Here is a 15,731-nt window from a genome sequence, read left to right as displayed (position 1 = left end):
CTTCCCCAAGTTTGGAGCTTTGAGAACTGAATCGAGCTCAGAAGCAAGAGCAATAAAATGAGACTGATCTTTGCTTCTGGTTTTGGGCACTATTTGCCAGCGTGGGCCTTTTGGAGGATTACACGTGTACCCTGGCTTTGCTACTGCACATTTTGGGTTGCTTCATTAACTTTGGCTATTTTAACCAGAAGAGAGGATGAAAGCAATGATCATCATGATACACCTGGGTGATTGAAGAGGATGTGTGGTCCTCACATGTATTCAAGCCCGTGCCTGGGGTCTCGAGCCTTGAGAGCAGGGCCCAGCTGCACACTAGTTTAGGCCAGCACTAGACGCCCTTGGCCTTTTGCCTTTGATGCCAACTTAATGGCGCACATTACACCTCTCATACTGTGGAGAGTAGAACATGAACCAGAGCCAGGCCTGGCCTTGAAGGAGCCCTCAGTCGGGTGGGAAGGCCTATCTCCCTGCATTAGCTGGGCCAAGCCAGATTGTGCACCACTGTCCCATTGCTCACTGAGAATCCAGGGGAGGCCACTTTCATTATTGACTGGACTGGGACGGGATGGGCTTCCAAGAGGAGGGACAACCGCACCAGGTTTTAACGGGAAGGAGTGGGGAGTGACGGGAATCCCAGGTAGTGGACGACTTGAGCACAGGCCCAGAGAAAGGAGTGTGACCGGATGTTGGGGAACCGAGAGCAGGTGCCCTGGAGCACAGGGTACTTGTCGGGAGTGCAGGAAACGAGACTGGAAAGATGGGCCAGGGCAAATCACAAACGGTCTTGAATACCATGCCAAACATTTGGACCTTATTATAGGCTTTGGGAACTTTTTTAACATTATGGGATATGAAAAGCTTGCGATTAGGGGCATGACATGTCCCTAATAAAAAGATAAATAACTTGGATGGCAAGAGGGATGAACTGAAAGAACTGATTAGAGACATAAGAGCCATTTGCAAAGGTCTACCTGAAAGAACTTGAACCCCACAGCCCTTGAAGCCACAGCCTGGGCCCTTGGCTGCCTCCCGCCCAATCTCATATACGAATGAGGGCGGGCCTCCTCACCTCCTTTCAGACCCCAGCATCTCAGGCGTGAGGAATGGTAGGCTATGCTTTCCACTCCTTTTAACACGCACCAGGGTAAGCTTGGATTTCCAAAAATGGCCGTCATCAAAGCATCAAGCCCAGGTTTGTGTTACATCATCGAATACTTATTCCTAAACTAGCAACACTTACCCCAAGAAAACATACAACTTAACATTGTAAAACAACATTTTATGTTGGATTTTTTTGCATTAGGAAATATTCTGAGAAAACATCCCTTTTTTAAATAAATTTTTAGTTTCTTCAAAGTGATATTTGGTTCTAAATATCAAAAAGGACTAAATGGACTTGTTTAAAAAAAAAAAGACTATACCCCAGGAGTACATGTTCTTTTTTTCCGGTATTTATCTTTACTGCTCTAAGTAATAGTCTTTTATCTTCGTTTCTTGAATTGAGACATTATTACAATTTTTGATAACTCAGTTTCTATGTGTATATTATTAGAATCACATAAAAATTATTCACTGCCAAGATGGGTGTATTATAGTTATTATGGTTAAGACTTGCGTTTTTCCTTCTATTTTTTTGAGTAGCAGTCACTGGTTCTACCCAATTCTGGAAACCCTCTTTCCCACGTGGTCATGCTGTTTCCCTACTCTGTTCCTCGCAGACCTTGTGCACAGCCATAGTGCTGGGTCCCTCGTCCTGCTCCAGAGCTCTCTGCATGGGTCCTCTGTCTCCTAGACCCCATGGCCCTGAGTGTATCCTTCAGGGCGTCCTAAGAAGGTGTATGAGTGACCAGTTTTTAGAGCCCTTAACAAGTCTAAAGATGTCTTCCTTCCACCACAGTCTTTATTGATATGGGTATCATTTTTTATGAGCTGGATAAAGAATTCTGGGCTCCAAGGCATTTTCTCTCAGACATTTGATGGTATTCTTCATCATCTAGCAATCATCATTTTTGAGAAGTCCAACCATATTATGATTTCCAAATCTTTGTATATAACTTTTGTTTTTCTTTCTGCAATCTTTCGGAATCTTTGCTTTATTATCCCTTGTGTTCCAAAATTTTGAAAAGATATGTCTTAGTATCTGGATCTTTTTTATCTGTTGGACTGAGCATCTAGTGGGCCTTTTCAGTGTGAGACTCCTGTTTTTCAGTTGCAGAAATTTATTTACAATGTTTCTGATAATTTTCTATCTTCTCTTTGTCTCTATTCTCTCTGGAATTCTCTGTTTTCAGAGGTTGGAGCTGTTAGGTCTCATATTTTCTCTTCTATTTTCCATCTTTTCATCTTTTCTACTTTCTGGAAGATTTCCTTGACTTTATCTTCTGATCTTCAGAATGTATTTTATCTATTTGATCTTTTATTTATTTTTTTTTTTCACATTTTTAAGTAAGTGCATCTCATTTTCATCATACAAATCCCTTTTCTCTCTGAAGATCAGAGTTTGGGGGCATTTGTTTTTGTTTTCTTTTGCTCCTTCTGTGTGAGTGAGACCCTGTGACACCCATCGTCAGGGCGTGCAGGGCAGAGCGAGGCGACCTGGAGGCCTCGGGTAAGTGTTAGGACAGCAGGCCAGAGTTTTCATTGTCTCTTCTCCCCGACACCCCCTTAGCTCCCCACCTACTAAATACACCCATCACTTTTCTTGGGCCTCTCAGGTCATTTTCTCAATAATAGTAGATAAACCTCAGATGTCCTGTCAGCAACGTCTGGCGTTGGTGACCCACTGGCCACTCAGCTGGGTGTGGACCTCAGCTCGGCCCTGGCCCTACCTCCTCCCACTTCCTTCAGAGGCCAGGCCGTCCTGAGCCTCTGTGGGCACAGTTACAGCTCCCACTTTGATAAGTCAGATCCACTTTACATTTGCTTTGTGTCATCCAAGAATACGTTGCTATCCCTCATTTATATACTTTTTCCCCTCTGCACTGTAATTTTAGTTTTAGGAGGAAGAGGAGTTTGATATATGCATTAATTCTGCCGTATTTAATTGGAAATCCCTTTTTTAAATATGTAAACTTTTATCAACTTTTCCCTTCTTAGGAAGGACTGAACTTTTCTGAGATTACACGCTTCTTCCTTTCTTTGTGTTAAATCATCCTTTCTACTGCGCATAATAGTGAGGTAGTTGGGGTCTTTTTTTTTCCCCCCCTAATGTTGACTCCAAAATGTATTTAAAGGTTTTAAGGGTCTTTGAAGTCCGAAATCGGAAAACTAACTACCTACGCTTTTTGAATAAGCTGACTCTGAGTGGAGGGACAGTGGCCAGAAGACAGGGTAGGGTTGAGGGGGACGTATTTATTTATAAGCCGGGAAAAACTCAAACATAGGCAGAAAGAGGGTCAAAGAAGTCAGTGGAGCAGAATATTAAAATTCAGGGCGGCCTTTCCTAGAGGAGGAAGAAGGCGGCCCGAGGGCCGGGCTTGGGGGAGGGGGCGATTCACACCTGCGGGGCTCTGCTCCCAAAGCCCGAGAGCAGCGGGCTCCCCGCTCCCTCCGCAGGTTGGGGAGGCCCTGCTCCAGGGCACGTTTCCGCCGTTCCTCCTAACTTTTCTTTCCTGAGACTCTGTTTTAAAGAACTAAAATGGGACGAGAAGAGGGCCGTGCAGTGGGTGTGCGACCACCTGAGGCCGCAGGGACCCCCTGAAGAACTGGCGCTGGCTGCCCTGTCAGCCGGCACCAGGAAAGCCCGGCCCGGCCCCGCCCACAGTGTCCCCTTTGTCTCCCCAGGGCTGGTCCAGATCCCCGTGAGCATGTACCAGACGGTGGTGACCAGCCTCGCCCAGGGCAACGGGCCGGTGCAGGTGGCCATGGCCCCTGTGACCACCAGGATATCAGACAGCACAGTGACCATGGACGGCCAGGCCGTGGAAGTGGTGACGTTGGAAGAGTGACTCGCGGCCGTGCCATGGCATCGCGCTCTGGTCTGCTTCGGAATTTTTTACATGTTTGCAGAGGTGCAATCAAATGGAATTAAGTCTCTCGACTTCGAAAGGAAAGTATTGTTCACCCTTTTTTAAAAAAGGAAGAAAGGCAGCGGACTTTGGAACTGCGTTTTTTTAAAGCACCACTCTTGACTCTCTGGGATTGGTGGAGTAAGAGACTGTTGTCAATTTCACCGTCCCAAAAAAGCCAAATTGTGGCAGGACTTCCTTCTGCGAAAACGTGTGTATACTTATGTGTGTGTATGTGCGAGTGTGAATATATGTACATGTGTACATATGGATATACACATTTACATATATATAAAGTATATATATATGTGTATATATGTGTGTGTGTGTATATATATATATACATATATATATATATATATGAAACCCGCATGGAATTATCTGTATGAAATCAAGGTGCGCTGTGGAGAAAACAATTCACCCAGTTTAGTGGGTGTAAGGTACGTGGCCAGACACAGTCACCTGATTTTTGTTCATACCAGGGTCATGCGTTGAGCTACTGACAAACTCAGGTGGAGGTGACCATGGCCTTCACCAAAGCTGCCTCCCAGTGGCCACCCAGAACTCTCCCTGCTGGACTCACCTGAGGAGAGAGGAGCCAGAACAGGGTGGGTCAAGAAATGTGCTTGCAAGGTCCAGGGGCCTCGTGGTCTGGCGGCTGAGAGCTCCTCGGGCTGGCCCAGGTGCTGACCTTGCCACAGGCAGGTGAATGTTCTTAAAGCTCCCGGGCAGGGCCAAGAGGGATGTCCTCGACCTCCCATCTCCTCCCCTTCCCAGGAAGCCTTCTTGACTTCACAGCTATTAAACTGGCTTTCGTTTGTATATGAACCGAAGGTAACAGAAATACGAAGGCTTTGAGGAGTGTACGCGATGAGTGTGCTTGTGGAGCGGGGAGAGGATGGGAGGGGTTGGGGAGGAGGGGCTGGAAGGGGAAAGGAAGGAGGGAGAGAAAATCCTTCAAAGACCAGGGTACAGCAGTGGGAGCCATTTTCTCCTTTCCCGTAACTCTCTGTAGCTTAACAGAACTGACTGGCTCCCGGCACAGGAAGGTCGGCCATCACAATGGGGGACAGGTTAAGAGAGACAAGGACCGTGGTGTGTCCTGCACCCTGGGTCCAGCCCTTTCAGGACAGAGCCTGCAGGATTCCCAGGCGCATCCTGGTGGGCCCGGGCACAGCTTCCTCCTCGCGGGTGTTGATTGGTCCCTGAGTCCTTTGTAACGACTACACTGATTCTTCAGCTGCAAGCCCTGAGTGTCCAGTGGCTAAATTCACCTGACTTTTCGACAGGCCAATCTCTGCCCTTTGAGCACAGGGACAACTCTTCTCCCTCCTCCCGGGCCCCCGTGGGTGATAGTGTATTTAACGTGTTTTTTTAATGGACATGAAAAGATTATTCACGTCTTGCTCAGCCTTTGAGAAAAGTTTCAGATTCTTGTATTTGCTTGTTTTATATAAAACTATATGATGTTCTTTGTATGTTTTTTTTCTGTACGTAATGGGGGGAGGGGAAGGGAAATTTACATATAAACAGTCCTAGTTCTACAATTTGTTATTTTTTTAATTATTATTTTTTATCATCATTGTGAAGCTGTCCAGGGACTTTAAAGTCCATGTTCCTTTGTGGTTAAATAACCTCCTAATAGTTTGAGAAATTGCCAAGAAGAAGAAGAAAAGCAAAACCCAAGTAGCAGAGCATGGATCCTGTGTTGTTTTCCATTCTGTCTATTACTGCCTCATTCAATAAATAGTTTAAAATGTGGCAACAGGAAGTGGAACTGTTTCTCTCTCTAGGAGCACTTGGCCGCTAGGACTGCCTTGCGGTGGCTCGTTCTGCCTTGTTACAGGTGCTTGTCCTTGAGCTCAGCGGTCTTTGAACTGCGCTGCTGGGTACTGCGGAGCTCTGTCCGGAGCTTGCTGAGGGGTGCTGGGACAGGGTCGGCCAGGGTCTCCTGCCCATCCCCCGTCAGCACAGCAGCTTTGTAGCACGTCGGCCTGGGAGGGAGGGATCTCTTTGAAGAATCCTAAAGATGATTTGAAAACCTCTACTCTGGAGATCTTTTCCTAGGGGTTCATTGCACCCCACATTAAAAGAGTAGGTGACAGTGCCTGTGCCTCTGGTCTCTTTCCACGTGGGTGTTCGGTATCGCGGTGGATTATCCTGGAAGCAGAGCCCCCGAGCCATTAATTGTTTCCGTAAGTCCTCACTCCTCGGGCCCTCCCAGCTCACTGCTTTACTTCTATCTTTCCAGCTGTGCGTCCGGCCCTCCCTAAACCCCGCGGTGGCTTTACACTTCCGTGTTCGTGCCCGCTACGTGCCTCAGCCCGGTCCGATACCTCTTCCCCGCCTCCACCTCCCCACTCTTTCTTTTAGTTGTTGGATGCTTGGGTCGGTTTCTAGGCGGCGATGATTAGAATAGTCGAATAGTGAATGCCGGAGTTGTTTTCCTTGATGACAGTGGCTCAGTAAAGCCGGTGCCGCCTCTCTCCCTTCTTGCACAGATGGCACACCATCGCCTGTTGTCACCAGGAGGATGGACCAGAGAAAGAGGACTGATTACAGCCAAATCAACCCAACACCACTGCCTCTGGCCACCCATGAAACGGCTGGGTTATCTAGGGTACCTCCTCACGGGGACGGCATTTCTCCAGAGGTGCCTTATACACAGTACATTCTGTTGGCCTGGCAAGACCCAGATGCCTTTTCAACAAGCATGTATTGAAAACTTTCTTTGGTGGGGCCGATGGAGACCTTTGCTTCCATTACCGCTCAAGTCACCAACAGGAGCTTCTAACTCAGCTGCCTACATTGACCAGATAGGTAAAATCATTGAGTGAAGTGGAAGTGATTGAGGTATGAGAGAAAAGGGGATGGTGGAGATGAGCGGAGTGGAGAGCACCTGTCTAAAGAGAGCAGCCTCTCTTGAGTGCTAGCAGACTGTTACCTAAGCATAAGGAATGTGGGCCCTGGAGCCCTGTTATCTTCAGTATTTTCCAGAGAAGCCGAGGAGTCCAGATTTGTGTATGAATCTATTGATTCCAAAAATAAATAAAAATGGACATATTTTGCAGGCAAAATAAAACCCACCTGTAGATGGGCCCTGTGGGTCAGTTTCACTTAACTTCGTGAAGGCCCGCCACGTGCCAGGTGAATAAAGCGTGGCAGTCGCCCATGAGAAATGAGAGGAGGAGAGACTCATGTGAACAGATCGCTACAGCCCAGGGTGTTGAGGTGCCATCTGGACCAAGTGGTGTGGCAGAACGAGTTATATCGTCTCATTTCATCTCCTTAAGGGTTCTCTGCGTTCGGTGGTTTATCAACCAGGATGCAGACAAGGATCTGGTGTCCGCAGAAACCAAGAGACTGGGCTAGGAACACTTGGCTCTAAGTCCTGCATCTGAGAAGATCTATCTATTGGCGATGTTGGTGACCACTGGAATTTTCCAGACTCAGTAAGTGAGCCGAGAAAAAGCAGCAGGGCAGGGGAGAGGAGGGACTGCTTGCCCTGTAAGAAGAGCTCAGGCTGCCAGTGCACCTTGGACCTCAGACCCAAGCAAAGCCGACTTTCAGCTGTCTTCCACCTGGAGGAGGGCCTGTTCCTCCAGCCTCTCCCTCTCTGTCCGCAGCCATACCGCTGCCCTCCTCAGTGATGCTCCCGAAGCCAGGCCCGTGGTGGGTCCCTTCGGTGTCAGCACCAAGATCCATCAGGAGGGACACTGAAACTTGCTATTTGGAGCAAAGGCTACGGGGGGGGAGGGAGAAGAGCCCCCATTTCTCCTCTCGCCTCCACCTCAATGGGCTGTGGGCCCCCCAGGCCACCAGCTCCAGCCAGGCTGTGGCCTCAGCACAGCCGATGCTCAGATGCCAGTGTCAGAGGCACCTGTCAGTGCACCCCCCACCTGGCCTCGCTGTTTGTTCCAGTTTGGCAGCTCTCGGTGGAGATCCGCTTAAGATGGTGGAAGCGGCGCAGATGAGGAAGGTGTGTGGAGCGGGAGGCATGGCTTGAGGACTGGACTCTGACTGAAAGCACTGGGGAGCCTAGGTTTCTCCACCTGCCATTCCCCTCCCAATGCTGCTGGGCCCGGGTGAATCTGAGTTTATCCCTCCTAAGAACTGCTGGGCTGTGAGCAAACAGTTGTGAAGTACTGGTGCCTTGGAGTGCATTTCTGCCGAGTTGGAGGGCAGAGGGGTAGGAGCAAGGGAAATATTCAACTGAGGGAGAACTGGGGTCCCCTGAGAAACTGGGACTTACCCGCATCACCTTGGAAGGCAAGGACAGGCTTGCACACGCCCCCCCCCCCACCTCCACTCCCCATCCCACCCCTGGTCCTGTCCAGAGGCTTTTCTAGCTTATATGATATTTGAGAGAAAATGCTAGAAACTGTCACTCAAGATTTAACGGACTTGTAAAAAATTGTTGGTGCAATGTAACTGGGTCTCAATTCAGATTTCTTCCGAATTTATCTTCTCTTTAAGAAACTGTAGTTATAACTACCAATTACTAAGTGGCTGCTCTGTGCAGGACACTATGCAAAATGCTTTTACTAACCCTTTATTTCTAATCCTCTCCGCAACCCTGTACGGAGATTAGATTCCATTTTATAGTGTGGGAACTGAGACTCGGCAGCTTCCCAAGGTAAATGTGTAACTCGTAACTGGAGGGCTGGGGTCAGACTCCGATATGTCTGTCTCTAGAAGCTCTGTTCTCCGTGCCAACCTCTCAGCGGGCAGGCAACAGAAAACAAGCCGCACGTCCGGATTCTCACTTTTAAAGTAACGTCCAGGTGAGTCCTGAGCTCAGCCCATGTGCAGCCTCTCTCAGTGGTCAGTGTTTTCTGAGCCGGTCATAAGGGTTGTGCCGCCCATTGTCCTTGCCCAGGGCTTGCCACACCCGGAACAGCCTCCCAGTGGCCGGGCCTTTTCATCTCACACATGTACACACACACAAATACACGCAGGAACTTGCAGAGAGCAGGCACTCGATATATCTCATCAGATGAGTGACCTTTTCCAGTGGTTCCTCAGTCAGAAAACTCAAGAAACCTAAACATCCTCTCCCACACATTCTCATGACTCAAAAATTTTCTGCAAAACTACCCCCTGCCCCAATGTTAACATTGTTGAATGATTTGATGTGAAAATAATGCCGATTTAACTCCTAAGTGAAATCTGGCCCTGAGAGACCACACCAAGCAAGGGTGAGGGGCAGTGAAGATGCCGGTGCCTGATCACAGGTCGGGCATTATTAGCAGTTGCACACATGCCGCTGTGGTCTTTAAAAGCCCCAGGGCTCAAACATGAGAACCAGATCAGTTCATCTTAAAGCCCAAGAAGCTCTGGGCAAGGAGGCTATGCGAAATCTTGGCTATGTAGGTGGATTATGAAACCCTCAGTGGGGCCTAAACCCCAGACGTTGGGCTCCCTAGTGCCCTTGCGTGGAAGAGAACTTTAAAGCTGGTTATAGGACATTAGCCACCACTCTTCATTTAGGCTATGAAGGCTAAAGCCCAGAGGCGTGGAGAGGCCCCGGGCCACATGGCTGGTGACCTTACGCCCAGACTTCTGACTGTTGGTGGGGCTCATCCCCGCCACTACACTCTGCTCTCTGAGCACTTCCTGCCCTGGCTTTAATAGCCAGAGTCTAAAAACCTGAAAATTTTCATTCATACCCTGTGTATTTCCCTTTCCAGACCATTTTTATAGAGCAATATTTAAGCCAAAGAAATTAATCTTTAATTTTGAAATTTACCAGAAGCTACCAAAATTATTACAGAAAACAGCTACAAAGTCATACTTTTTTTTTTTTTCCAAAATATTTTCTAAATTGACAAAAGAAAAGTTAAGGGAGACTAATCACATAATAGGATTCTCTACGCCGGCCCTCAGGGTTCTCCTTGTATTATACAGCTGTTAAACTCTGGATAACGAAAAATCTGAAGCCACCCTATCACCAAGTGTGGTGGCCCAGGTGATATCCTTTACTTCTCCCAACGAAGTAGCTGAGTAGAGTGTGATTCTGTTCCACAGAGGAGGAGCCGCACCAGCTGGGTTGGTCCAGGCTAGGCTACCTGCGGCCTGCGAGTCGGCCTCAGTGGCCTTCCGTCCACGAGCGTCCCAACACCTCCCGTAAGGCCCAGCTCGCGTGGGCCTCCAGGACTGCTCCGCCCATTTGCCCCACCTGCCTGCCCAGGCAACACGAGATGATGCAGGAACATGCCTGGTGCCCACCAATCATCAAAACGTTTCCGGCGTTAATAGCTGAAACCCAGAGGTGCCTAAGCAAAGAGAGGTTGCAGATGGGGCTGGGACTCAACACACCGCAGAGCCTCAGGGGAGGCTGCTGCTGATTGGTCAACTGAATTCACGCATCTACCTCCGGTCAGCCAATCAGCGATGGCCAGGGAGACCTAACCGCAGCTGCGAAACCGACCCTGCAGTAGAAAAAGGAACCTGGGGTACAGGTCCACGAACTGGTGGTTGTCATTGTCCTCCACTGCCCTGCAGTGCCTCTACCAAAGATCCCTCCTAGAATGTCTTGAGTCAGTAATTAGGGGGGTCATTGGGGTAACAACAGTGTACCCCCATTCTCACCATCTCCAATAGCCTCAAGATTTTTTAAAAAGCTTTACTGAGATATAATTTACAGACCATTACATACCACAGCTCGAGGGTCTTTAGTGTTCACAAAGTTGTACAAACATCACCATAATCTAATTTTAGAACATTTTTCTCATCCCCAAAAGGAAAGGGGTTGCTTTACCACTTTTCCCTCAAAAATAATTTGAAGCAGGTGACATAAAAGATGAATCAAGACCAAATACAAGGCTGCCACACGTTTGCCAACTGCGGGGTCGACGCTGGCGATGTGATGAAGATTCTCATTTAGTTCTGCTCTTGGCGAAGTGGTTCCTGTTACTGGAAGAAAGGAACAAGCCATCAGTCACTCAAAAGGAAGCACTAAATACTTGCATTAAAAGTTTCAGGGAACTCCATTCAACATCTTTATGGCCAAAGCAATAGCTTCACTTACTTCCTTAGCCTTCTAACACCTTGAGCATTACTTTAAAACACCTCTATTTTGAAGGGGCTGAACTAATGTGACATCCAAGTATATTTACAGATCATGTAAGAGTGGAGGAGACTACTGTCAATCGGTGAGTCATCCGACATGCTGTAAGCAGGGCTGCGTGGGGCTTTTCCCCTTTCCCGGAACTGGCTATCAGCACACACAGCTGAGGACAGAGTCCTCCCTCACATTCTAACCCCTACATTCTCTAAGGATCGCCAGTTGTAGGAGTCACTCTCCTCTGCCAGGGCTTTCTAAGAGGCAGTACCGGCCCAGCTGCCTGCCCCAGCCACCACCCCATCTGGTCCCTTCTGAGACCAGAAGACCTGCAGGGGACTGGGAGAGGAGCCATTAAGGCCACACTGGTCTTGAGAAAAGTGCTTAGCTATTATGACTTCTGCCTCCCCTCCCCCATCCTGCCTACCCACCCGCCTCCATTCCCCAGTCCCGGAGGCTGAAGACCAAAAAGAGAGGAGCTGTCTACAAGGTAGACCAGCCCGCACCTCACACGCTGTGGTCCTGCCGCCCCTCGGAGTGAGGAATAGGGTGGAGTTAAACTTGAGTTTGAGACTGAAGCTTCAAAGTGGTCTGGACTTTCATGACGGACCATGTTTACAAAGTTATGAAATTCACTCAGAAGGTCATCAAGGAACTAGAAGAGCCAGTAGAACACGGTCAAGGCAGTGACAGCATGTTCAAACCCACCAAGGCAAGATGCCTTGGTTTAGGAAAGGGAAGACATTTGAGACTGGAGGGTTGTCAGTGGCAACAAAGGGTTCCGTTTACCCACAAGGGACACCTCTGTCTGCACCTTACCTCCCCCATAACACCTACAGGAAGTTATCCTTGCTCTTCTCGTCCCAAAGGCTTCCAGCCCCCATGCTGCCTTCCCAGGAGACCTGAGAAGGCAGAAAGTTGGTTTCAGAAGCTAAGGACCTCCAGGGAAGATGACATTGGGGGCTGGGGGAGCACACAGAGGAGATCCTCCAGAAGTGTCTCTGTTGATGGGGCTGTGCGGGGGCCCTGGCCGGGAAGAGGGGGCCTTCACTGCAACCTCCATCGCCGTTCCCCAAGGACTGCTGCCTCCTTTTCTGGCTGACCTCACCCTGAGAAACCCCGGTGCAGCCAGTTCAAGGAGTGGCCTCCATTCCTGGGAGGTTCAGGTAGGGCTTCAGCCAACACGATGGCAGAGCTTTATATGTTATATGGGCCTGATCCTCCAACCAAACCTCACAGCCCGCCAGCCCTACAGCTAGAGTGACTGGCTTTCCCGTGTCTGCTGTTTGAGGAAAGACACATCCACTATGAATGCAAAACTCTTCAATTAACTTGTAGTTTGTTCATCACGATAGCACTTACATACATTTAAAAACCTCTGTAAGTGTGAGCTGAATGCTGCCTAGATCACAGCTGGGGAGTTTAGGGAGTTGCAAGCAACCCTTACTTGGGTGAAGAACCAGCCTAAGCATAAACTAACATTTGACACAGTGACAAGGCATCAGGTCCAGACCCAGGTAAGGCGGCCACCCCACCGCAGCTCCTCACACCTTTGCTAGGATGTCTCCAGAGATGGAGGACTTAACCGTCGTCGGTATCGACTGATCTACCAGTTAGGAAGTTCTGCAGGATAGAATCTACCTCTCTGTTAAATCTGCCCACTGCTTCTGTAGTCACAGAGAACTACAAAGGTCTCCATTCCTCCAAATACTTGAAAATAGCCTTCATGTTCCCACCCAAACCTGTTCATAGCTAAAGTCTCCAATTCCAACTTTTCCTGGACATCAGTGAGCTGTTTCCAATTATAAAATGGACTAGATTTCCTGAATGATCCTCCTAGTAAAAACCCAAAAAGCTGAATTAAAAATATATATATATGGTTTTAAAATATCACTTTAAATATATCACCGGGCTAGCAACAAAGTAATCTGCAGAAGGGCACCCGAAGACCTGGACTGTCACTGGCCTGGTCCAGGAGACCCTCTGAAGATGGTCCTGGGTTCTGACCAAGGCACAGATAACGGCCTGCCTACCCCTGCGTGACCTGATGCTGTCCCTCTTTTGATGCCGTCCCAGGAGAATATTTGGTCAACCAAAGTCACCAGGTCTTTATTCCACCTTCATTTCCCTACAGGCCAGTCTCCTCCATTTTTGCCCTTGCACAACTGATTTTTTGTTTTAACCTAAACGTAGGGTTTTACACTTTTCCTTCTCAGATGTCAACTTGCTGTTTCTAACCTATCATTCTATACTTTGACTTCTCAACCTCGGCTCTATTGACATTTGGGGAGATCATTCTTCCTTGTGGGGACCGCCCTATGCATTGTAGGGTGCTGAGCAGCAACCCTGGCCTCCACCCACTGGATGCCAAGAGCGACCCCGCATCCAGCTGTGACAATAAAGTGTTTACAGATGTTGCCGACTATCCCCCACAGGGGCAAAACTCACCCCATTGAGCCCGCAGTTCTGTCCAGTCCTGGTTGTGTGAACTACATGCTCTGCCTGTTTCCTGGTGGTGAATGACATGGAAGGCACGGGGTCACACCTCGGCACTGACACCCTCCAGACCGCAGGGTGCGTCCAAGGCTTCTCGACCTTACCTGCCACTCCTTCCAGGGTCCACTGTGCCACGCTTGGTCCTCTGGCTTGAGCCGGCTGCTTCCTGCTTCTCTTTCTCGGATCCCCTCTTCTGAGGTTATGAAGTCTCCCTTCACGCAGAGCCTGTGGGACCACCCTTGCCGGGGGCTATTCATGAGGCCAGTCCTTCCGCGCCCAGCACCTCTCACCCACTGTGTGCTTGAATCTGCCCACGCTGCCTCGCAGGGCTGTTGCTGTGCCTGTCCCACCTCCCCAGTGAGCTCTGTGGGCCAGCACAGGCCCTGTCCACACAGGCCGGTGTGTTCCAGAAGCAAGCCCAGGCCTTTGCCATTCGCATCCAAAACGAGATTCGGTCGACTCATTGCAGCTGACTACTTTCTGCATTAAGGTTGGTCTTTAGGAGGAGCCCGTCACAGGTGGTTTCGATGGCACTTTGCCTCAGGACACTATGTGCTGCCTGACTTGGAAGAGGTAGGACACCTGCCACCTCGGCCCTCAGGCTAAAGCCATCTGCTGGGCCCTGCCTGACCCCATTGCTGCCTTTGACCTCAGGGGAAGCCTGCGGCCTATCCACACCACAGGGTCCCTTCCATTCGTGGGGAACTGGAGCTCTGTGGGTAACTAGGATCCTGGAGGTGCCCAGGGTCGCAGAGTGTGGGAAGCTGGAACTCAATACCCTGTCGAATTCCAGGGCCTCCCTGCCACACGCTACACACATACCTTGTGGGCCATTGGCCTCCAGACTGAGGTCATTTGCCACGAGGAAACAGGTTTCAGCTGATGGAGAAGCGGACCCACTAGCAGATGTGAGGCGGCCAGGACCAGGGAGAGGTACGCCCTGGGCACCTGAGACGCTGCCAGACTGCAGATTCGAAGGCCAAGTAGGAGAACCCCGGCAAGGGCGAGGGGCCAAGACACCCGAATATCCTAGCAGAGCGTTAAGGGGGCGCCTGCACTGCGGGCCAGGGCACACAGTGCCTCAAAAAACAGGTAAACGCTTGGGTTTATTGGTGATGGGGGTGCCATGGTCAGGTCAGCGCAGAGGATGCTCAGTGGAGCAGAAACAGGGAGCTGGGCAGGGAGGTGACAGTGGTGAGGGTGTCCAGGGCTGCCCCCCCTGCCCCGCCCCCCACCCCAGCCCTAGTTTGGCTTTGCTACCTGCACACCGCTCCCTGGAAAGGCCCTCCAGTGGTCAAAGAGGCCACGTGGAGAAGGCGGGGACCTGCCGGCCACAGCTGCCAGCCAGCTCCCTCCCACCAGGGGAGGAGCGGTTCACTGCTCCCAGGCGGCCGCCAGGGCTCAGCGGCCCTGCTCCTCACCGCTTCCTGTTCTGATCCCGCTTGGCCCGTGGTTGAAGATTGATTGAAATCATGAAAATTCAGCACACACTAAGTGCTAAGAGATCGGTCGCTTTTATGACTGTCCGAAGCCCCTCCCCCCTCAATTTTTTCTGTTACTCCCTGCCAAGGGCCCAGAACGATCCCATTTCTGTCTGCTCCCTCCCTCGGCCAGTCTGCGCCGAGGAAGAAGGCGAAGGGGAGGGGGGCGCTCTGCTCACCCGCACTGGCTGCGACTGTAAATTCGTGCTAATTACATCATTCGCCTGACCGGTTACCGCTTAGCGGGCACACGGCGCGCTGCGCCCGTGCAGACTGCTAAGCGCCCCTGGGTCGCGCCGTCGGTCGCGCCCACTGGTGTGTGTCACCACAGCGCATCCTCCCCGCGTGCTTGCTCAGAGGCTTGAGAACGGGCCCTATAGGGAGGGGATGGAGCCCCCACTCACCTTCTAGGAGTCTGTTTCTAGGTAATTTCTCTCTCTCTGATCCAGCCCCATAGCCTCTGCCTGTCCAGGCCGTCATCACCTTCCCCTCCATGAACCCTCAACTCCAACCAGAGATCTACGCTGCTCGTCCCATTCCGCTCATTCCTTCGCCCTGTTCGCAGGATCGTGTGCCCTCTACTTTCCCCGGCTCCCACTGCCCTCGAGGTCCAGGACAAATATGGCCTGAGACAATGGCCTTCCAGCCTGGCACGGTCCCTAGGAAAACCGGTGCTTCCTCCAA

The 15,731-nt window shown here is 50.3% G+C and overlaps 1 protein-coding gene and 1 long non-coding RNA gene across 21 annotated transcripts in view; one reads left to right on the top strand and one right to left on the bottom strand.

The window, feature by feature from the left end:
- The window catches only part of NRF1 (nuclear respiratory factor 1), a 118,631-nt gene extending 108,830 nt beyond the window's left edge, over nucleotides 1-9,801 (top strand). For 16 of the 18 annotated variants that reach the window (XM_016148704.2, XM_016148698.2, XM_036230923.1 and 13 more), the window contains one exon: nucleotides 6,509-9,801. In XM_016148704.2, the coding sequence (XP_016004190.2) occupies nucleotides 6,509-6,729 (221 nt within the window). In that variant the 3' untranslated portion in view covers nucleotides 6,730-9,801. Of the gene's footprint in view, nucleotides 1-3,783; nucleotides 5,773-6,508 lie in introns of those variants that run through there. The other 2 variants (XM_016148706.2, XM_016148709.2) reach the window with 2 other exon arrangements.
- LOC118610780 lies at nucleotides 9,768-15,256 on the bottom strand. 3 transcript variants are annotated; one of them, XR_004954060.1, is made up of 5 exons: nucleotides 14,389-15,256; nucleotides 13,671-13,791; nucleotides 13,519-13,579; nucleotides 11,890-11,972; nucleotides 9,768-10,922 (listed from the first exon to the last, which is right to left on the bottom strand). It is a non-coding gene; the product is annotated as an uncharacterized LOC118610780 (long non-coding RNA). The 3 variants fall into 3 exon arrangements; XR_004954061.1 differs by lacking the exon at nucleotides 11,890-11,972 and having other exon boundaries at nucleotides 9,804-10,922; XR_004954059.1 differs by lacking the exon at nucleotides 9,768-10,922 and having other exon boundaries at nucleotides 11,584-11,972.
- Nucleotides 15,257-15,731: the final 475 nt, after the last annotated feature.

Source organism: Rousettus aegyptiacus, unplaced genomic scaffold (genome assembly GCF_014176215.1).
Source record: "Rousettus aegyptiacus isolate mRouAeg1 unplaced genomic scaffold, mRouAeg1.p scaffold_m13_p_13, whole genome shotgun sequence".
Taxonomy (NCBI): Eukaryota; Metazoa; Chordata; class Mammalia; order Chiroptera; family Pteropodidae; genus Rousettus; species Rousettus aegyptiacus.
Note: the sequence above shows the minus strand (reverse complement) of the source record. Positions and strands in the feature narration are given on the sequence as shown.